Here is a 20,690-nt window from a genome sequence, read left to right as displayed (position 1 = left end):
TGGGGCTTGGCACTATTCCCTGGGGGAAGAAGACAGCCATCCATGTGATTCTGTGACTGCAGCTGTAGCTCCCTAGCCATGTCCTCCCCGTTTGCCTGATAATTTCAGCTACTGGTTATACAGATGAATGAAGCCAATAAAATGCTTCACTCTTCAGGGAGATGCAAGTACGCAATGGAGAATTAGCAAAGGCATACCTGAAGCTGTGAACTGGATAAAAGTTCACATTTTGCCATGTGGTGGCACATGCCTATAGTCACAGCACGTGGGAAGCCAGGATAGGAAGATGGTAGTAAAAAGTCATCCTGAGCTACACAGAGAGCCCCTGTATCAAAAGACAGTGACGCTGGAGAAATGGCTCAGCAGGTGAGAACACTCGTTAGTTTTGCAGAGGACCCAGGTTCGGTACCCAGAACCCACATGGTGGCTCACAACCATTCATAACTCCAGCTCCAGGGATGAAACACCTTCTTCTGACCTCTGAGGGCACCATCACTCACATGTACACATACATATATGCAGGCAAAATACCCATATAATAAGCCAGGCGTGGTGGCACACACCTTTAATCCCAGCACTCGGGAGGCAGAGGCAGGCGGATCGTTGTGAGTTTGAGGCCAGCCTGGTCTACAAAGCAAGTCCAAGACAGCCAGGACAATAAAGAGAAACCCTGTCTCGAAAAACAAAACAAAACAACCCCGCCCCCAAATCCATATAATAAATATCTGGAAGAAAAAGAAAAAAAAATTAACAAGAAAAAATGTGAAGTTTGGAGAAAAAGAGGCCAGCAGGGTCTCTATAATCCTAGATAGTGACATTTAATTGTATTAGGGTTATTTGGATTGTTGGTTTGGTTTGGTGTTTTTTTTGGGGGGGGTTGTTTTGTTTTTGTTTTTGTTTTTTCAAGACAGAGTTTCCCTGTGTAGCCTTGGCTGTCCTGGACTCACTTTGTAAACCAGACTTTTCTTTATTTCTTTCTTTCTTTCTTTTTTGGTTTTTTGAGACAGGGTTTCTTTGTGTAGCCTTGGCTGTCCTGGACTCACTTTGTAGATCAGGCTGGCCTCAAACTCACAGCGATCCACTTGCTTCTGCCTCACTGAGTGCTGGAATTACAGGCAGATGCCACTGAGCCCAGCTCAATTATATAATTTTTAATATCATGTGAATTTTTAAAAAACTACCTGTATGAATGTCCACATGGGTGCCTCATGCCTGTGGAGCAGAAAATGGAGTCAGATCCTATAGAAATTGAGTTATGAATGGTTGTAAACTATCATGTGTGTCCTGGAGGTTGAACCCAGGTCCTCAGCAAAAGCAGCAGGTGCTCTAAATCACTGAACCATCTCTCCAGTTTCTTTCTTTCTTTCTTTCTTTTTTTTTTTTTGAGACGGGGTGTCTCTGTGTAGCCTTGGCTGTCCTGAATTTGCTTTGTAGACCAGGCTGGCCTCGAACTCACAGTGATCTGCCTGCCTCTGCCTCCTGAGTGCTGGGATTAAAGGCGTGTACCACCATGGCTTTCGTCTTTTCCGGCTGTTTTGAGTTGGTGTCTCATACCGAATCCCATGCTATACTTGAGCTCCCACTGATCCTTTTGTCTCCCTCTCCCAAGTGTTAAGATCACAGTTTCACTAAAATCCAATTTGCACTTGGGTGTGGTGGCACACGCCTGTGATCCCAGAGGCAGAAGCAGGTGGATCTCTGTGAGTTCGAGGCCAACCTAGCCTACAAAGAGAATCAAGGACAGCCGGAGTTGTTGTTACACAGAGAAACTCTGTCTCAAAAAACCAAAAACCAAAAGAAAAAAGAAAAGAAAACAAAACAAAAAAGCAGAACCAAACAACCAAATCCAATTTGCATATGATTAAACACACAGAATCTGAGGAGTGGGCGTCACCTCCAAGTGTAAAGGGAAGGGAGGGCCTCATCCTTGGTGAAGATGTTTCCGGGGTTCCTGCAGAACTCAGTAGGAGGCCGGTCTTGAGGCAGAGCCTGCTCCGCTTTCTCTCCCCTTCCTTCCGGAGGGCCCTTCTTCCTCACAAGTCTGATCGTCCATGGAGTCTGATTAGTGTCTCACAGAGGCTCTCAACCTCATTCTACCCCGAGTTCTCAGCCCTTAAGGAGGAGAGCCAAGTCGGCCTGTCTCTTGGTCAACACATTTTTGGAGGAGTTATCTTGGGTGTGGGGGGAAGAGTTTCTGTAAATCCAAGCTCCTAAGTTAGGCCTAAGTAGCACATGTTTATAGATTTCCCAGAAGGCTGAGGCAGGAGGATCATCAGAGTTGATTTGGAATCCAGCTTGGGAAATACAGCGAGAAAACAAAAACCAGAAAGCAAACAGTAAAGACTAACGTTTTGTAGAATTTAGCAGGCTTCACTGGTCCATGTTGGTACACCTCGCTGGTTGTCAATGTTCCAGACTTAGCTCTGTTTTCTGCAGCTGCTAACCAGTGGAGTGGAAGTCAGACTAGGTGACTCGTCAGGGGCCGTGTGTCGCCCTGAGGAGCTGGGCACCCTTCTCATCCCAGTGTAGAGCTGCAGGAAAGGCTTCCGGGGCTTTGTCATGCGCTGCTCTGCACCTCCCTCCTTGACCTCTGTCCCCTTGCTGTTGATTGTCTCTGTACTTTGCCATTGGTGAGCACACCTGCAGCCTGTGGCAGGGCCAGGCTCCTGTGGGATCCAGGAGTGTTTCTCTTTCTGTTTCTAACTCAGGGTTTCTATGTGCAGCCTTGGTGGTCCTGAAACTCACTCTGTAGACCAGGCTGGCCTTGAACTCACAGTGATCCTCCTGCCTCAGCCTCCCAAATGTTAGGATTAAAGGTGTTCATGACCATGCCAGGCATCTTTTGTTTTTGTTTTTGTTTTTCGATACAGGGTTTCTCTGTGTAGCCTTGGCTATCCTGGACTCATTCTGTAGACCAGGCTGGCCTCGAACTCAGAGATCCGTCTGCCTCTGCCTCCCGAGTGCTGGAATTAAAGGCGTGTGGTCACCACACCTGGCTTATGTTTATGTATCTTCACACACATCCTAACCTGCTCTAGCCACCTAGTCGTAGTAGGTTAACTCTTACAGTTCCCGTTCTTGCTTTTTTTCCCTTGCATATCCATATAAGTTTCATCACATTGTTGTGATGTGCTTCATTTGACCTTTGTTTTGACGCCCCAGGGATTGGATCCAGGCTTGTGCGTGCTAAGTCCTCTGAGCTGTACCTCCATGCTGCAGTCTATTGCTTTTGTGATTGTGACTGTATGTTTTGTCCTTTTTATCTTTTCTCTCCTCTATGTCTCTCTCTCTTTTTTCTTTTTTCTTTTTTCCCTTTTTCTTTGAGAGATCTAATCTTATTTTGAAGCTCAGGACGACTTCAAACTCTCAGCCTTCTGCCTCCGTTTCCTGAGAGCTGGTGTCACAGGTGTGTGGCACATGGCGTAGCACTTACCTTTTTTTCCTAAAATATATTTATTTTATGTGTAGGAGTGTTTTGCCTGCCTGTATGTATGTGCACCACATGTTTACCTGGTGCCCACAGAGGTCAGAAAAGGCCCCTGATGAGCCATATTTCCAGGCCAACTCCACTCCATTCCACTGCCAAGTCCTTTAAAAATATTTTTTATTGGCTGGGTGTGGTGGTACAGGACTTTAATCTCAGCATTGTGTGAGGAAGAGGCATAATCTCTTTAAATTCAAAGCCATCTTGGTCTTTGGTGAGACGTTCCTGACCAGCCAGGGTACAGAATATATATATTGGTTTTTCAAGACAGTTTTTCTCTGTGTGACCTTAGCTGTCCTGGAACTCTCTTTGTAGACCAGGGTAGCCTAGAATTTGTAGCGATCCACCTGCCTCTGCCTCCCGAGTGCCACTACCACCCAGCCTAAAATAAAATAATTTTGAGATAAGATTTCACTGAATTGCCCAAGCAGGTCTTAAACTCGTATTATAATCTCAGACCCATCTTTTCGGGTGGGTTCTCTTGTGGGTTTAAGATCAGCCTGGACTACACAGAGAAGCCCTGTCTCAAAAACAACAGCAGCAACAACAGAAGACTGAGGACTGACACAGACACACACACGTGGGGGTGGGGAGAATACATCTCTTTGTGCTTGAAAAGATGAAGAAGGAAGCCACAGGTTAGAGGCAGCGTGGCTTCCTTTGAAGTGGTGGTGAGTTGGGGGTACAGCTCAGAGGTGAGCTATTGCTTGGCCCTTGGTTTGATTCCAGCACCAAAACAAAGTCGTGATATCTGAGAGCACATTGTTTCCGTGATTCCTTGCAGGGCATCACAGGGCTATATCGGGGCATGGCTGCGCCCATCATTGGAGTCACCCCTATGTTCGCTGTGTGCTTCTTTGGTTTTGGCTTGGGGAAGAAACTACAGCAGAAATCTCCAGAGGATGTGCTCAAGTAAGTATTCTCAGGCTCCCCTCAGTGCTATTCATCTTGGCAGTGTGACACGTGTTCAGGGAAAAAGTCTTGACAGCTAGGCTGTCCCCGGGCCACACGGCTGACATGTGGGCACTCAGTGAAAGAAATACCTGAAGTTCCCTTTTGCTGTGAAACAAAAGGGTACAAGAAGAAAAGAGCCCTCCCTTGCGTCTTTGCCAGGTTGTCATTGCTTTCTTATCAATAGTAAATGCCCTTTGCACGCTGCTGTTTGGGGAGCTGAATGCTAAAATGCATGTCAAATGCTGTGGTGGCACCTCCTGCTGCATTAAGGACACAAGTAGGCTTGTTGTCTATTACCTGGTTAAAAGAAGGTTCCAGTGGCTGATGGCTTAGTGTTTAAACACATTTGTTGCTTTACAGAGAGCCTGGGTTTGGTTCCCAGCACCCACTTAGTGGCTCACAACTGTCTATAACTCCACTTCCAGCACATCAGCTGCCTTCCCTAGGCACCAGGCGTGTTCATGATGCTCACACATGCTGGCTGGCAAAACACTGGTGCACATAAAGTAAAATTTAAAAAGGACTCCCTGTGAGGCCTCTCCTTTACTGAAGAGAAAAGAGGAGTGGATGGCGGTGGGGCTAGTAGGAGAAGAGGGACGGTAAACTGCTATCAGGATGTAAAGTAAATAAATTCATTTTAAAAAAGGCCTTGAACACCTGATCCTCTTGCCTCTCCCTGTTGGGTCCTGGCATTACAGTGTCTCCCATCACCCCTGGTTTATGCAGGGCAGGGGATTAAATCCAGGGCCTAGTACATGCAGTCTCCCAGCTGAGGTATACCTCTAGCCCTTGTTTTATAGTCTTTATTTTTATTTTATTTTATTTTATTTGGTTATTTTATTTGTATGGGTGTTTTGCCTGTATATCTGTATACCATATGGGCCTAGTGCCTGAGAAGCCAGAAGAGGACGTCAGATATCCTGGTACTGACGTTTCAGGCTTATATGATCTGCCTCGTGGGTGCTGAGAATCAAACCTGAGTCCTCTGGAAGAGTAGCCAGTGTACTTAACTACTGAGCCGTCTCTCCAGCCCCTTGTATGCTTTTGTTTGGTTGTTTTTAGTGAGTTTTTAGAGTTAGTTTGAGTATAAAGAGACAGTTAAGTCAGAATTATACCTCAATATTGAAAAAATAATATACAAGCTTCTCAGGATTTTGAGTGGAATTCTTTTTTTTTTTTTTGAGTGAAACTCTTGATTTGACAAGGTGTCCTTAGTTGTGAGCCATACAGGGAGCAACCCCTGGAAAGGCTGCAGGAAACTCGAGAACCGCCAAGGCTGGTAAAGTGTGGCATCTGGGAGCTCAAGGGAGGAAACAGGGTGTCCTGGTTGTATTCTATTCTGTCACCACTTCAGCCCGTAACAGGCTAAGTGAGGGTCTAAGATAGACATAAAGGTGTCTGTAATGTGAAATTCTGATTTCAGAGTCATGAAGCTCTGTGTATGTCTAGATGCTGTAAGGCCTCCAGGTATGAAAGGTTTTCTTTTTCTTTCTTTTCTTTTTTTTCTTTTTCGAGACTGGGTTTCTTTGTGTAGTTTTGGCTCTCCTGGACTGGCCTTGAACTCACAGAGATCCGCCTGCCTCTACAGAAGGCTACACAGAAAAACCTTGTCTCAGGGGAAAAAAAAAAGAAAGAAAGAAAGAAAGAAAGAAAAGAAAAGAAGGAAGGAAGAAAAACAAAAAAGCAAGTCTCTTGACTGTCAGCTGTCAGCCTATGTGTGTCTGAAGTAGATGTGTGTGTTTTGTGTGGGGTAAATACATGGAAGAAGTCGGTTGTCAAAACTTGCTGTTCCTAAGGGAAGGGGCCATGATGGGATGTCCCCCGTTGCTATTTAGCATCTGCTTCCCGTGTCTTGGGCTCCTTTGGGGTTTGCTTTGGCAAAGGCCAGCATGTTAAAATTTCAGCAATATTTGATGAATTTCGGGGACTCTGTTGAAGTGCTGAATGTGACTTTGTGACCTGTTTGTCTGGTCATGCTGGTATTGCAAATCCCAGGAGGATAAGACCTTGCTAGGGGTGACACAGACAGCTTTAGTGACGGGCAATAGAAGTGGCAGCCTTCTCATACTCAGGCTGAGCATTCTGTGGGTGCTAGGATGAAAACCCACAGTTCATGCATGCCATTAGTGAGTAGGGAGTTGTTTTTGCTTTTGTTTTTTTTCCCCGGAGACAGGGTCTCTCTGTGTAGCTTTGGCTGTCCTGGCCTGGCTTTGTAGACCAGGCTGGCCTCAAACTCACATGCGCCACCATGCCCAGCTGAGTAGAGAGTTTTTAGTTACAGTGGCCACAGGACCCGTCGTTCCTGTGCACCATCATTGACTTAGCTTCTCTCAACATCCTACATTGCAGTCCTCAGTACTGGCCTGCTCTGAGGGTTAGCTCTACATGTCATCTTGCCACAACTCAGGGCCACCTAGAGAGCGCCAATTGTAACCATCTTTATCAGGTTGGTCTATGGGCATGTCTATTGTTGATGTAGGAAGCCTTCGTCCATTGTGAGTGGCACCATTCCCTAGGCAGGGCCCTGAGCTGCGTAAGACAGAAAGCTAGGGAAGCTAAAAACAGGTAGCATGTGTGCGTTTGTTCCTCCGCTCGTTCCTGTAAATGGACATAACTGGCTGCTTGACTTCCTGCCTTGCTTGCCCCAAATGATGGATTGTAACCTGGAAAACAGGACAAACAAGCCCCATTTTCCCATAGGTTGCTTTGGTCAAGGTATTTTATCAAAGCGACAGAAACTAGAACACCTGCCTATTCCTTTGACGGGGGGTGAAGAGCGGTGGCAGGGAGGGGGGAGCGGTGGCGGGGAGTGGGGGGGAGCGGTGGCGGGGAGTGGGGGGGGGGCATGGCTCAAGCCATTCTCCCTGATCTTGACGTTTTCTGCTTGAATCTTGCCTCAGTGTTCTAGGCACTTGGTGTCCCTGGAAGGGAACTGAGATCTGCTGACATTTAGATCTCAGGTTGGAGGCTCCCCTGCCCCACAGCAATGCAGTGTCTTACCGCTAGGAAATCAAAGCTCTCAGACACCTGGTAACTTGTCCAGAGTCCTGAACATAGCAGACTCATGAGTGAATCCCATATTTCACTATAAAGCTTTTCTCAGAGATGAGGGCATTCCGAGTGTGCACCTAGTATGTGTGGGCTTCATGGGCCTCCTATTCGTGACATTGAGACTTCTGCTCTGGTAAATTTGACATCAGAATTTATCCAGAATCTGCTCCTTGTGTAAAATCTGATTTACTTGTGGATGGGCTTCTCCCCAGTGCACACACTAACTTTTCCTGACAAAACCATTCTCTCTGCTGGGATAACCTCAGGCGGTTACTTCTGGGCTTTGTTCTCCGTGCAGCTACCCACAGCTGTTTGCAGCTGGGATGTTATCTGGTGTGTTCACTACTGGAATCATGACGCCTGGAGAGCGGATCAAATGCTTACTGCAGGTGAGGGTGCGATCTGTGAGGAGGAGACGGGCACACAGTTTTGCTGCCTGTGGGTTGTGGGTTTTGTTGTTTTGAGTCAGTCTTACCTGTGTAGCACAGGCTGATCTCAAACTCATGACCCTCCTCTCTCAGTCTCCCCATGTGTGGCTTACAGGCAAGTGCTGGGCCTCATGGGGATGGCCATGCCTAGATTTATGTCCTTTTTCCCTCTATGATGTCTTTAATCCAGTTGTGCAAAACAGAGTTTTCAGAAACATGAAAGAATCAAGGACTAAACCGGATGTGGTGGTGCACGCCTTTAATCACAGCACTCGGGAGGCAGAGGCAGGTGGATCACTGTGAGTTTGAGGCCAGCCTGGTCTACAAAGCGAGTCCAGGACAGCCAAGCCTAACACAGAGAGAGACCTTGTCTGGGAAAAAAAAAAAAAGAATCAAGGACTAGGTCGCAGCTGTTGTGGCGCCTTCCAGTAGGCAAATGCTGAAGGTGAGGCAGGAGGAGCAAATGTTGACACATAGGTAGGCGGGGTTCATGTGTTGTGGCACACAACTATAATCCCAGGAGGCTGAGGCAGGAGGTTTGCCATAAGTTCAGTTCTGCTGGGCTATATAGAGTCTCATAGGCTAGCCTGGGCTACCTAAGAATACCCTGTATCAAAGTACCAAAAACCAAAATGAAAAACAAACACACAAACCCCAAACACACAACAACTAAGGACTTAACAACCATACAGCTCAGCAATTGTATTCCTGGGCATTTAGCTCAGAGGAATAAACACTTACATGTTTTTATGCAAACATGTATAACATCTTTGTTTATGATAACCCAGAACCAGAAAGAACACAGGTGTCCTCAGATTGGCTCTATACCATGAGTTCAGATTCAATGTTCTTGAATTAGAACATTACAGAACGAACCAGACATGGTGGCGCACACCTTTAATCCCAGCACTCAGGAAACAGAGGCAGGCAGATCTCTGTGAGTTCAAGGCCAGCTTAGTCCACATACAGAGTTCCAGGACAGCCCGGGCTACATAAAGAGATCCTGTCTCAAAACAAACAAAAAAGCAAAACACAAAAGCACAATTATAGAACAGCAGTTCCTGGACCTTTGGGCAGTAAGTGGAGACATTCAGCATCTTGGGCAGGAGCAGGCTCCCTTCTCCCTCTAAGAGAGAGGATACAGCTCAGTGATAGAACAGCTGTTCAGCATGCGCAGGGTCCTAGGTTCAGCCCCACAAGAATGACCGATGCTGAGATACAACTTAGTTGCCTTTCAGTTTCTGCAGTGATGCTGGCGAGGACCGATGGGTTTGTGCAGATGCATTGTGTGACAGCACTTTACTCACTTACATACTGCCTTAGTTCTGTTTGTTTTGTTTTGTGTTTTATTGAATTTTTGTTTGTTTTTGGTTTTTCTTTTTCTTTTAAGATTTATTTATTGCTGGGTGTGGTGGCTCACGCCTTTAATCCCAGCACTCAGGAGGCAGAGGCAGGCGGATCGCTGTGAGTTCGAGGCCAGCCTGGTCTACAAAGCAAGTCCAGGACAACCAAGGCTACACAGAAAGACCCTGTCTCGAAAAACAAAAAGCGGAAAAAAAATATTTATTTATTATTATATATACAGTCCTCTGCCTGCATGTACATCTGCAGGCCAGAAGAGGGCATCAGATCACATTATTAGATCTTTGTTGCAGTCACCATGTGGTTGCTGGGAATTGAACTCAGGGCCTCTGGAAGCACAGTCAGTGCTCTTAGCCTCTGAGCCATCTCTCCAGCCTTTGTTTTTGGTTTTTCAAGACAGGGTTTCTCTGTGTAGCCTTGGCTGTTCTGGACTCACCTTGTAGACCAGGCTGGCCTCGAACTCACAACGATCTACCTGCTTCTGCCTCCCGAGTGCTGGGATTAAAGGCGTGCGCCACCACGCCCGGCTTTTCTATTTGTTTTGAAACAGAGTCTCATGTAGTCAAGCTAGTCTCACACTTACCCTGTAGGGAACAGTAGCCTTGAACTCTGGTCCTCCTGCCCCTTCCTCTCAGCTGCTGGGCAGTACATCAGGCTTGGCTTTTTGGTTTGTTTTGGATTGGTTTGGTTTTTTTGAGACAGGGTTTCTCTGTGTAGCCTTGGCTGTCCTGGACTCGATTTGTAGACCAGGCTGGCCTTGAATTCAGTGATCCGCCTGCCTCTGCCTCCCAAGTGCTGGGATTAAAGACGTGCTCCACCACACCCAGCTTGTTTTGTTTTTTAATTGTTTATTTATTTATTTATTTATTTTTTATTATTTTGTAATTTTTAAAAAAATTATTTTTTTAATTGTTATTTTTAAAGAAAATTTTAAAAATAATTTATTGGGATGAGGCACAAAAGCCACAGAGCACATATGTGACTGTCAGGACAACTGTGCAGGTTGGCTCTCACCTAACTTCTTGTGGGTCCTGGGGTCAAGCTTACACAAGTGCCTTTACCCACTAAAGCATCTCACTGTTCATGTGTCTTTTCTTTTTTTGAGATAGTGTCTCACTTTATAGCCCTGGCTGGCCTGGAGCTCACTAACTCACTGTGTAGACCAGGCTGGCCTTTAACTCATATACATATATATGAGAGCAGAAATATACATGTGCACATGGTGGCCAGGGAGCAGCCACAGGTACTGTCCTTAAGGATCCACACACTGGTCTTTTGAGACCGGGTCTTTCACTAGCCAGGGGACAGTGCCTAAGATAGGATGGCTGGCCAGGAAGCCCCAAACCTGCTGGGTCTCTCAGTGTCAAAGTTGTTGTCTTTGTCTTTGACTTGATGGCCTTCCATCCCTCCCAGATTCAGGCTTCTTCAAGGGAAAACAAATACAGTGGTACCTTGGACTGTGCAAAGAAGCTGTATCAGGAGTTTGGGATCCGTGGCTTCTACAAGGGGACTGTGCTCACTCTCATGCGAGGTAAATTCTGAAGCACAGCATTTCAGGTCACCTGGGAAGGTCAGCTGATGAGTTTGCCACTGAGAAGCTTAGAGAGAAAGTTGATCCTTCCTGAATGTTCTCAGGGGTAGAGTCATAACATGGGAAGGCTGTGGCTACTAGACAGAAAGCATGGCTGAAGGGATGGGGCGGGGATGAAAGTCTGAAGAGATGGGGGGATGGAAGTCTGAAGGGATGGGGGGATGGAAGTCTGAAGGGATGGGGCGGGGATGAAAGTCTGAAGAGATGGGGGGATGGAAGTCTGAAGGGATGGGGGGATGGAAGTCTGAAGAGATGGGGGATGGAAGTCTGAAGGGATGGGGGGATGGAAGTCTGAAGAGATGGGGGATGGAAGTCTGAAGGGATGGGGGGATGGAAGTCTGAAGGGATGGGGGGATGGAAGTCTGAAGGGATGGGGGGATGAAAGTCTGAAGGGATGGGGGATGGAAGTCTGAAGGGATGGGGGGATGGAAGTCTGAAGAGATGGGGGATGGAAGTCTGAAGGGATGGGGGGATGAAAGTCTGAAGGGATGGGGGATGGAAGTCTGAAGGGATGGGGGGATGGAAGTCTGAAGGGATGGGGGGATGGAAGTCTGAAGGGATGGGGGATGGAAGTCTGAAGGGATGGGGGGATGGAAGTCTGAAGAGATGGGGGATGGAAGTCTGAAGGGATGGGGGGATGAAAGTCTGAAGGGATGGGGGATGGAAGTCTGAAGGGATGGGGGGATGGAAGTCTGAAGGGATGGGGGGATGGAAGTCTGAAGGGATGGGGGATGGAAGTCTGAAGGGATGGGGGGATGAAAGTCTGAAGGGATGGGGGATGGAAGTCTGAAGGGATGGGGGGATGGAAGTCTGAAGGGATGGGGGGATGAAAGTCTGAAGGGATGGGGGATGGAAGTCTGAAGGGATGGGGGGATGGAAGTCTGAAGAGATGGGGGATGGAAGTCTGAAGGGATGGGGGGATGAAAGTCTGAAGGGATGGGGGATGGAAGTCTGAAGGGATGGGGGGATGGAAGTCTGAAGGGATGGGGGGATGGAAGTCTGAAGGGATGGGGGATGGAAGTCTGAAGGGATGGGGGGATGAAAGTCTGAAGAGATGGGGGATGGAAGTCTGAAGGGATGGGGGGATGAAAGTCTGAAGGGATGGGGGGATGGAAGTCTGAAGGGATGGGGGGATGAAAGTCTGAAGGGATGGGGGGATGGAAGTCTGAAGGGATGGGGGGATGAAAGTCTGAAGAGATGGGGGATGGAAGTCTGAAGGGATGGGGGGATGAAAGTCTGAAGAGATGGGGGATGGAAGTCTGAAGGGATGGGGGGATGGAAGTCTGAAGGGATGGGGGGATGGAAGTCTGAAGGGATGGGGGGATGAAAGTCTGAAGAGATGGGGGGATGGAAGTCTGAAGGGATGGGGGGATGGAAGTCTGAAGAGATGGGGGATGGAAGTCTGAAGGGATGGGGGGATGAAAGTCTGAAGGGATGGGGGGATGGAAGTCTGAAGGGATGGGGGGATGGAAGTCTGAAGGGATGGGGGGATGGAAGTCTGAAGGGATGGGGGGATGAAAGTCTGAAGAGATGGGGGATGGAAGTCTGAAGGGATGGGGGGATGGAAGTCTGAAGGGATGGGGGGATGGAAGTCTGAAGGGATGGGGGGATGGAAGTCTGAAGGGATGGGGGGATGAAAGTCTGAAGAGATGGGGGGATGGAAGTCTGAAGGGATGGGGGGATGGAAGTCTGAAGAGATGGGGGATGGAAGTCTGAAGGGATGGGGGGATGAAAGTCTGAAGGGATGGGGGGATGGAAGTCTGAAGGGATGGGGGGATGGAAGTCTGAAGGGATGGGGGGATGGAAGTCTGAAGGGATGGGGGGATGGAAGTCTGAAGGGATGGGGGGATGAAAGTCTGAAGAGATGGGGGATGGAAGTCTGAAGGGATGGGGGGATGGAAGTCTGAAGGGATGGGGGGATGGAAGTCTGAAGGGATGGGGGGATGAAAGTCTGAAGAGATGGGGGGATGGAAGTCTGAAGGGATGGGGGGATGGAAGTCTGAAGAGATGGGGGATGGAAGTCTGAAGGGATGGGGGGATGAAAGTCTGAAGGGATGGGGGGATGGAAGTCTGAAGGGATGGGGGGATGGAAGTCTGAAGGGATGGGGGGATGGAAGTCTGAAGGGATGGGGGGATGAAAGTCTGAAGAGATGGGGGATGGAAGTCTGAAGGGATGGGGGGTGAAAGTCTGAAGGGATGGGGGGATGGAAGTCTGAAGGGATGGGGGGATGAAAGTCTGAAGGGATGGGGGATGGAAGTCTGAAGGGATGGGGGATGGAAGTCTGAAGGGATGGGGGGTGAAAGTCTGAAGGGATGGGGGGATGAAAGTCTGAAGGGATGGGGGATGGAAGTCTGAAGGGATGGGGGATGGAAGTCTGAAGGGATGGGGGGTGAAAGTCTGAAGGGATGGGGGATGGAAGTCTGAAGGGATGGGGGGTGAAAGTCTGAAGGGATGGGGGATGGAAGTCTGAAGGGATGGGGGGATGGAAGTCTGAAGAGATGGGGGGATGGAAGTCTGAAGAGATGGGGGGATGGAAGTCTGAAGAGATGGGGGGATGGAAGTCTGAAGGGATGGGGGGATGGAAGTCTGAAGGGATGGGGGGATGGAAGTCTGAAGAGATGGGGGGATGGAAGTCTGAAGAGATGGGGGGATGGAAGTCTGAAGAGATGGGGGGATGGAAGTCTGAAGGGATGGGGGGATGGAAGTCTGAAGGGATGGGGGGATGGAAGTCTGAAGGGATGGGGGGATGGAAGTCTGAAGGGATGGGGGGATGGAAGTCTGAAGGGATGGGGGGATGGAAGTCTGAAGGGATGGGGGGATGGAAGTCTGAAGGGATGAGGGGGATGGAAGTCTGAAGGGATGAGGGGGATGGAAGTCTGAAGGGATGGGGGGATGGAAGTCTGAAGGGATGGGGGGATGGAAGTCTGAAGAGATGGGGGGATGGAAGTCTGAAGAGATGGGGGATGGAAGTCTGAAGGGATGGGGGGATGGAAGTCTGAAGGGATGGGGGGATGGAAGTCTGAAGGGATGGGGGGATGGAAGTCTGAAGAGATGGGGGGATGGAAGTCTGAAGGGATGGGGGGATGGAAGTCTGAAGGGATGGGGGGATGGAAGTCTGAAGGGATGGGGGGATGGAAGTCTGAAGGGATGGGGGGATGGAAGTCTGAAGGGATGGGGGATGGAAGTCTGAAGGGATGGGGGGATGGAAGTCTGAAGGGATGGGGGGATGGAAGTCTGAAGGGATGGGGGGATGGAAGTCTGAAGGGATGGGGGGATGGAAGTCTGAAGGGATGAGGGGGATGGAAGTCTGAAGGGATGGGGGGATGGAAGTCTGAAGGGATGAGGGGGGATGAGAGTGTTAGGAATGATGCGAGTATTGCTAGGCAGTGCTCTACCGGTGAGCGACACTCTCAGACCTCCTCTTGGTTTTGACTGGCAGGATTCCTGAGGCAGAGTCTTCTCCTGAGACGGCACCTTGAGGGAGGTTCAGACAGCTAGCTGTTATAACTGCTTAGAGTGGATGTATCCACCTAGCAGAGACTTGAAAGATGAATCACATCATTTTTTACACTCACACCAATGCTCAGCTCTCAGCAGCATCTGATAGCTGCAGAGTGATTATTAAAAATAGGATGTAACTGGGTGCTGGTGGCAGCAGTGGCACATTCCTTTAATCACAGCACTATAGAGACAGAGGCAGGCAGATCTCTAAGTTCACAGCCTGCTTGGTCTGTAGAGTGAATTCCATGGCCACACAGTGAAACCCTGACTCATAAAACCAAAACCAACCACACAAAAAAGGATGAAGGGAGCTGGGTATGATGGCGCAGGCCTTTAACTCCAGCACTCAGGAGGCAGAGGCAGGCAATGACTGTGAGTTCGAGGTCAGCCTGGTCCACAAAGCTATAGTCCAGGACGGCCAGGGCTACATGGTGAAACCCTGTTTTGAAAAATAGAAAAAAAAAATGTAGGGGCTGGAGAGATGGCTCAGTGGTCAAGAGCACTGCCTCCTTTTCTAGAGAACTCAGGTTGAGTTCCAGCACCCACATCACAGCTCACAACTATTTGTAACTTCAATTCTGAAGGATATGATGCCCTCTTCTGGCCTCTTTGGGCATTGCACACATATGGTACACAGTCATACATGTAGGCAAAATACTTATACACATAAACTTTTAAAAAGTAAACCTAGGGGCTGGAGAGATGGCTCAGAGGTTTAGAGCACTGGCTGCTCCTCTGAAGGTCCTGAGTTCAATTCCCAGCAATCACATGGTGGCTCACAACCATCTATAATGAGATCTGGTGCCCTCTTCTGGCGTGTAGGCCTTCATGTAGGCAGAGCACTGTTTACACAATAAATAAATCTTTCTTTAAAAAATAATAAAAATAAATAAATAAACCTAAAAAAATAGAAAGGATGTAGCTGCTAGAACTTCTTAGAATCTTCCCCAGGGAAAAGCACACTAATTGGTTAGCCCTGAAGATATATACATACAAGTAACGTTATACAGACTAATCAGGCTGTATTTATGTATGTATATTATATGTGTGTATATATAGTATAAATATGGTATATATACAAGAGAAGGAGGTCATGAATTTGAAAGAGAGCGAGGGGAGTACATGAGAGCAGTTGGAGGAAAGAGACGGGGAAATGGTATAACTATAACCTAAAAAAGCAAACAAATTGTTTAGCAAAAAATTCAGGAATCTTTGAATAGTTTAGTACCTATCTGGAGATTTTATCAATTTTTAATTGATGTCTTTCTTGATACCAACAGATGTTCCAGCCAGTGGAATGTATTTCATGACATATGAATGGCTCAAAAATCTCTTCACTCCCGAGGGAAAGAGGTGAAAAGACATTAGAATGTAGAAGCCATTTTCCCATGAGTGGGTAGGTTGTCCTCACCTGTAAGTGAGTGTGAGGCAGACATACTTGCCTCTGTGTATTTGTCCTTTAGCAGCTGCTGGGATGCAGCTAACATCTTTTACTCTGGGCCTTACTCAGTGGGAGTGTTTTAAACAATGCATGGAAACTCCTCCAAGACAGTGGCAGCTGCCAGCTCTCAGACCTTGAGCCTCCTCCCCTAGGCTGGAGCCCTTCTAGTAACTTCTTTCCTGAGTACAAAAGAAAGACTGCTCTGAATGCCATTGCCAAGCTTTTGTCTGACTGAGACTGTGGTGTCTGCAGTGTCAGTGACCTCAGTGTACCTCGGATCCTGGTGGCTGGAGGCTTTGCGGGGATCTTCAACTGGGCTGTGGCGATCCCCCCAGATGTGCTCAAGTCTCGATTCCAGACTGGTGAGTGGTGTGGGTGTGGGTGGAGTACACCCCAGTACTGACTACCTCAGGGTGTAGCGGTTTTGTTTTTGTTATTTGAGAAAGGGTCTCATGTAGCCCAGGCTGGCCTCTAACTTGCTATATAACCAAGGATGATCTTGAATTCTTTTTCCTCCTGCCTCTACCTCCCACGTGCTGGGATCACAAGCAAGGTGCGCCCCAGTGCCTGCTGAACCCCGGGGCCTTGACCCAGGATATAGTCTCTCTTTTCCATGGCAGAACCCAGTGTCTGCTTGACTAGCCTCTTGCATAGTTACAGTCTAGATTTGCTTTCACATCAGCCTAAACACAAAACAGAAAAGCCTGTTTTCCCTCTCCAACATAACCAGAGGCTGTTCAATTCAGTTTTTAACTCCCTTAGCACCAGGAATCCAGTGTGAGCTGAGTTGTGGACTGCTTCTAAGTGTAGCCTTCAAGGTATCCTTGCCCCTGTGCCAGCTCTGACCCAACAGATTTAATTATTATATTGTCCTCATGTGGGTTGCCGTGGTCAGGTCACAAAGCTTCTTGGAACTTAAAAAAATTGGGTTTTTCCTTACAGCACCTCCTGGAAAATATCCTAATGGTTTCAGAGATGTGCTGAGAGAGCTGATCCGGGAAGAAGGAGTAACCTCCTTGTACAAAGGGTTCAATGCAGTAATGATCCGCGCCTTCCCAGCCAATGCAGTGAGTATCCGACAGGCTCCGTGCAAGGAGCGGCTTTTGCTTGCTCTTGGGATTGCACTGAAACTTAGCACTCAGGCTCAGCCAGAGCTTGCTCCTGTCCACTCGCCTTCCTGTAGCTGCCAGCGTTGCCTTGGGAGCACTTTAAAGTCAGGGACTTGAACTTCTTAACCTAGTTCTCAGAAGGGACAGTTGCAGGACATATATTTTCTCTTTTTCTTTCCTTTTTCTCATCTTTTCCTTCTCACCTCCTCTTCCCTTTCTATTGCTTTTGTTGTTGTTGACATTGTTGTTGTTGTTGTTGTTGTTTTAAAACAAGGTCTCCACATGTAGTCCACATGGCCCTCAAACTCCCAGTAAAAGTGTTAGGATTGCAAGAGCGTCAGCACATCCAGTTTAGGCCGAGCACACTTCCCTCCTCTTGGGAGTGACTGTAACTTCCTTTTCCTCTCCTCTTCCCGCTCTCTATCTCCTCTTTTATCTTTTAGCATGGCCCTACTATGCAGTGCAAGTTGGTTTTGAACTTGAGATTTCCCTGACAGTGCCTGGAGTATTGGGTGTACAGGTGTCTGTCGCCACAGCCAGCTTAATTTGCTCCCTGAATCTGGGGGGGAGTGGTATTAGGAGAGGGACTCTGGTATTGACAGGGCAAAGCAAGCATGGTGCTGCAGTTGGTATCTACAGATAGTCACCCTCTGTTGCTGGTCTCTCCTTTCTACCCAACCTCCTCTTAGGCCTGTTTCCTTGGCTTTGAAGTCGCCATGAAGATCCTTAACTGGATTGCCCCGACCTTGTGAGACTGAAGACTGGTCAAGACTTGTGGATGCTGGACAGCCGTTGCTGAGAAGTGGGCAGGACTAGGTGTCCTGAGGATGAGGGGAGGGGAATGGTGGGATCAGGGCTCCAGGCTGTGACGGTGAAACTGTTGCCTTAATGACATCCTCTACCTTGTATAACTTGGTGCCATTTTGAAACTTGAATTTACAAGATTTCCAGAGAATTGGAGATGGAATAAATAGTTTATAGACTCACTCACTACCTTTGGCCAAATTGCCGCCTACTGATTGAGTGATGACCCTACTGCACTCAAAATATTCCTCACTAGAGAGTTGATGGCAGACTCTCTGGAGGCCCCTTGCCTGTTTTCAGCCAGCTAAACCAGGAGCTGAGAGCTTTCATTGCTAGCCAGGAAAACCCAACAGGTATCTATGGTGCCATCTATTCCTGGGCTACACAGAGATGTGGACGTGAGAAGCACACATCTGTCTACCAAATGGACTAGGTAGATATACCTAAGGACAGGCCACCTATTAACTATTGTTTCTTGATAATTTTACACTAGAAAGTCATAAAAAGTAAACTAGTTATTTGAATTCCCAGAAGGGGGAGAATGTTCCCTCCTACACAATGAAGATGGCCCAGCCTCCTGGGATAAGTGTGAAAGCCACAGTGCAGAGAGGCTCTTTTTGCACATTCTTTCCCCACAGAGGCCCAGTTTTAACAGGAAACAATAAACATTGTTTCTAATTTTTGCATTGTGTGATATTTTCTCTTGTGATTCAAAGGCACTTCAGCAGAGGTTGGCTGTGCCTTCACAGGCTGTCAGGAATCCAGTGTATTCCTGAGGGCCATAGGCGGGGCCCCTAACAGGGAAGGTGGAAGTTTTGGCTGACCTGGACTTCTCTAGCTCTCTTGATATTCTGGGTGGGGCCGGGAGACTTGATTGGCAGTTGCTCATGTAGTCCTTGGTCAGTCTGGCAAGCAGGCCACCTGATTGTAATCCATCCTTTCATTGGTTCTTGTTTTTGTTCTGAGCCACATGGCTCTCCTGAATTTATAGTTGTCTGAAACGTCAAAAGCAGTTTTGAGTTGGTGGCTTGCTGTGGGTCTGGAATTTGCTGTGTGACTGATGTAGCTGTCCGGGTTTGATTCCCTGTGCCATGATGATAGGCAGGTGTGGCCACAAGAGGTTGGAAGAAGTTGCATGCAGAGTCTTAAGCAGCTTGGTCCTTGTCTTAGTGGGTGGGAAAGCTTGTCAGGGGAGCTTTGCTTTTCTGGCACTGCCCTGCCTGGCCAGAAAAGTTAGTTTCAGTGTCACTTCCTGTCCCGTTGCAGCCCCACAGAGATCCTTGGGACTTTGGCTTTAGAACCATCACCCCAAGCATAAGAGGGACAGACACCTCACCTGGGAGTCGGGGATGTGTAGCTAACCTTGCAGGAAGCTGAAGATTAGACTTCTAAGAAGGAAGCTATATACAAAGGAGTATATTTCTGAATGATCACATGAGAGTTATGGCTAAGTGTGGAGACCTGCAAGATTGATCCCTGGGTCCCACATGGTGGAGGGAGAGAATGAGTGGACTCCGGACTCCTGTAAGTTGTCCTCTGAGCTCCACACATGTACCATGACATACATACACCCCCAATAATAAAATATAATAAAAATCTTAAGAATTATGACCAGAGCAAGTTCCAGGACAGCCAGGGCTACACAGAAAAACCATTTAAAAACCAAAAAACCAAAAAACTATGGCTAAGTAGAAAATAACTTTGTTTGAGGCAGGGTGTTATGTATCCCAGCCTGGCCTTGGATTCTTTGTGTAGCTGAGGAGGATGACCTTGAACTTCTGACCTTCTGCTCCCTCACAAGTACTGAGATTACAAGTGTGCATCACCAAGATCAGCTTATGGGATGCTGGAGACTGGATCCAGGGCTTGATGCATGCTAGGCAAGCAACGCCAACTGCGCTATATCCTCAGCCAAAAATAAAATTTTAATTTTTAAAATAAATCTTTCTGGTTTTTAATTACATGTATATGTGTATGCGTGTGTGTTTGCATGTGGTTATGCTAACAGGAGTGCGGGTGCCTGAGGAGGCCAGGGGCGTCAGATTCCCTGGAGCTGGAGTTACAGCTGCCTGAAGTGTATGCTGGGTGTCAAACTCAGGTCCTTCTGTGCAGCAAGTGCTCTTAACTGATAAGACATTTCTTCAGACCACCCCACGCCCTTTTTTATTTTTTTGGGTTTTGGTTTTGTTTTTTTTTTTTTGAGACAGATGACTGTCATGTAGCCCAGGCTGGCATCAAACTCATTATTTAGCTGAGCTTAACCTTGAATTCCTGGTTCTCCTAAATGCTGGGATTACAAGTATGTATCTCCACAACTGGCTAAAGGTAACATTTTGTCCATGTGTATGTGTGAGCATTTTTATATGTGTGGTATGTTGAACGTGTGTGTGCATGTACAGGAATTTGTACACAAGTGCTGAGGTTAGAGGAGGAAGTTGGGTTTCCTGCCGTTTCACTCTCCACCTTGTTCGTCTGAGAACTTTCTCACTGAACTGGAGCCTGGCTGGGGTCAGCCCCAGCAATCTCTCTCTGCCCCTCACATTGCTGGGGTTACACATGCATGCATAAATGATCATGCCCAGGTTTTAACATGGGACCTGGGGATCTGAATTCAGATCCTTATACTAGTATAGCAAATGCAGTTGCCACTGAGACACCTCTCCAGTCCTAAGTAACTTTTTTGTTTTTTGTTTTTTTTGTTTTTTGTTTTTTCAAGACAGGGTTTCTCTGTGTAGCCTTGGCTGTCCTGGACTCGCTTTGTAAACCAGGCTGGCCTCGAACTCACAGAGATCTGCCTGCCTTAAAAGGACAAAAATTGCGGCCCTTTGCCCAGGAAGGTTAATTCAACTTTAAGTCTACCTCTCTCAGTGCTGGAGGATCTTTAGTGTCTCAGTGATGAGGAGATGACCATATACAAGCCACCTTCAAGTGCTTCTCTCTCTCTTAAGCAAAGTTAGCATGATG

The 20,690-nt window shown here is 47.7% G+C and overlaps 1 protein-coding gene across 2 annotated transcripts in view; it reads left to right on the top strand.

Annotated features, from left to right (window-relative positions):
- SLC25A20 (solute carrier family 25 member 20) overlaps nucleotides 1-18,408 on the top strand; it is a 28,652-nt gene extending 10,244 nt beyond the window's left edge. For both annotated transcript variants that reach the window (XM_084752752.1, XM_084752751.1), the window contains exons 3-9: nucleotides 4,269-4,396; nucleotides 7,788-7,878; nucleotides 10,693-10,810; nucleotides 15,653-15,725; nucleotides 16,066-16,175; nucleotides 16,756-16,880; nucleotides 17,612-18,408. In XM_084752752.1, the coding sequence (XP_084608878.1) occupies nucleotides 4,269-4,396; nucleotides 7,788-7,878; nucleotides 10,693-10,810; nucleotides 15,653-15,725; nucleotides 16,066-16,175; nucleotides 16,756-16,880; nucleotides 17,612-17,674 (708 nt within the window). In that variant the 3' untranslated portion in view covers nucleotides 17,675-18,408. The remainder of the gene's footprint in view (nucleotides 1-4,268; nucleotides 4,397-7,787; nucleotides 7,879-10,692; nucleotides 10,811-15,652; nucleotides 15,726-16,065; nucleotides 16,176-16,755; nucleotides 16,881-17,611) is intronic.
- The last annotated feature ends 2,282 nt before the right edge of the window (nucleotides 18,409-20,690 follow it).

Source organism: Acomys minous, assembly GCF_964271855.1.
Source record: "Acomys minous genome assembly, chromosome: 13".
NCBI lineage: Eukaryota > Metazoa > Chordata > Mammalia > Rodentia > Muridae > Acomys > Acomys minous.
Note: the sequence above shows the minus strand (reverse complement) of the source record. Positions and strands in the feature narration are given on the sequence as shown.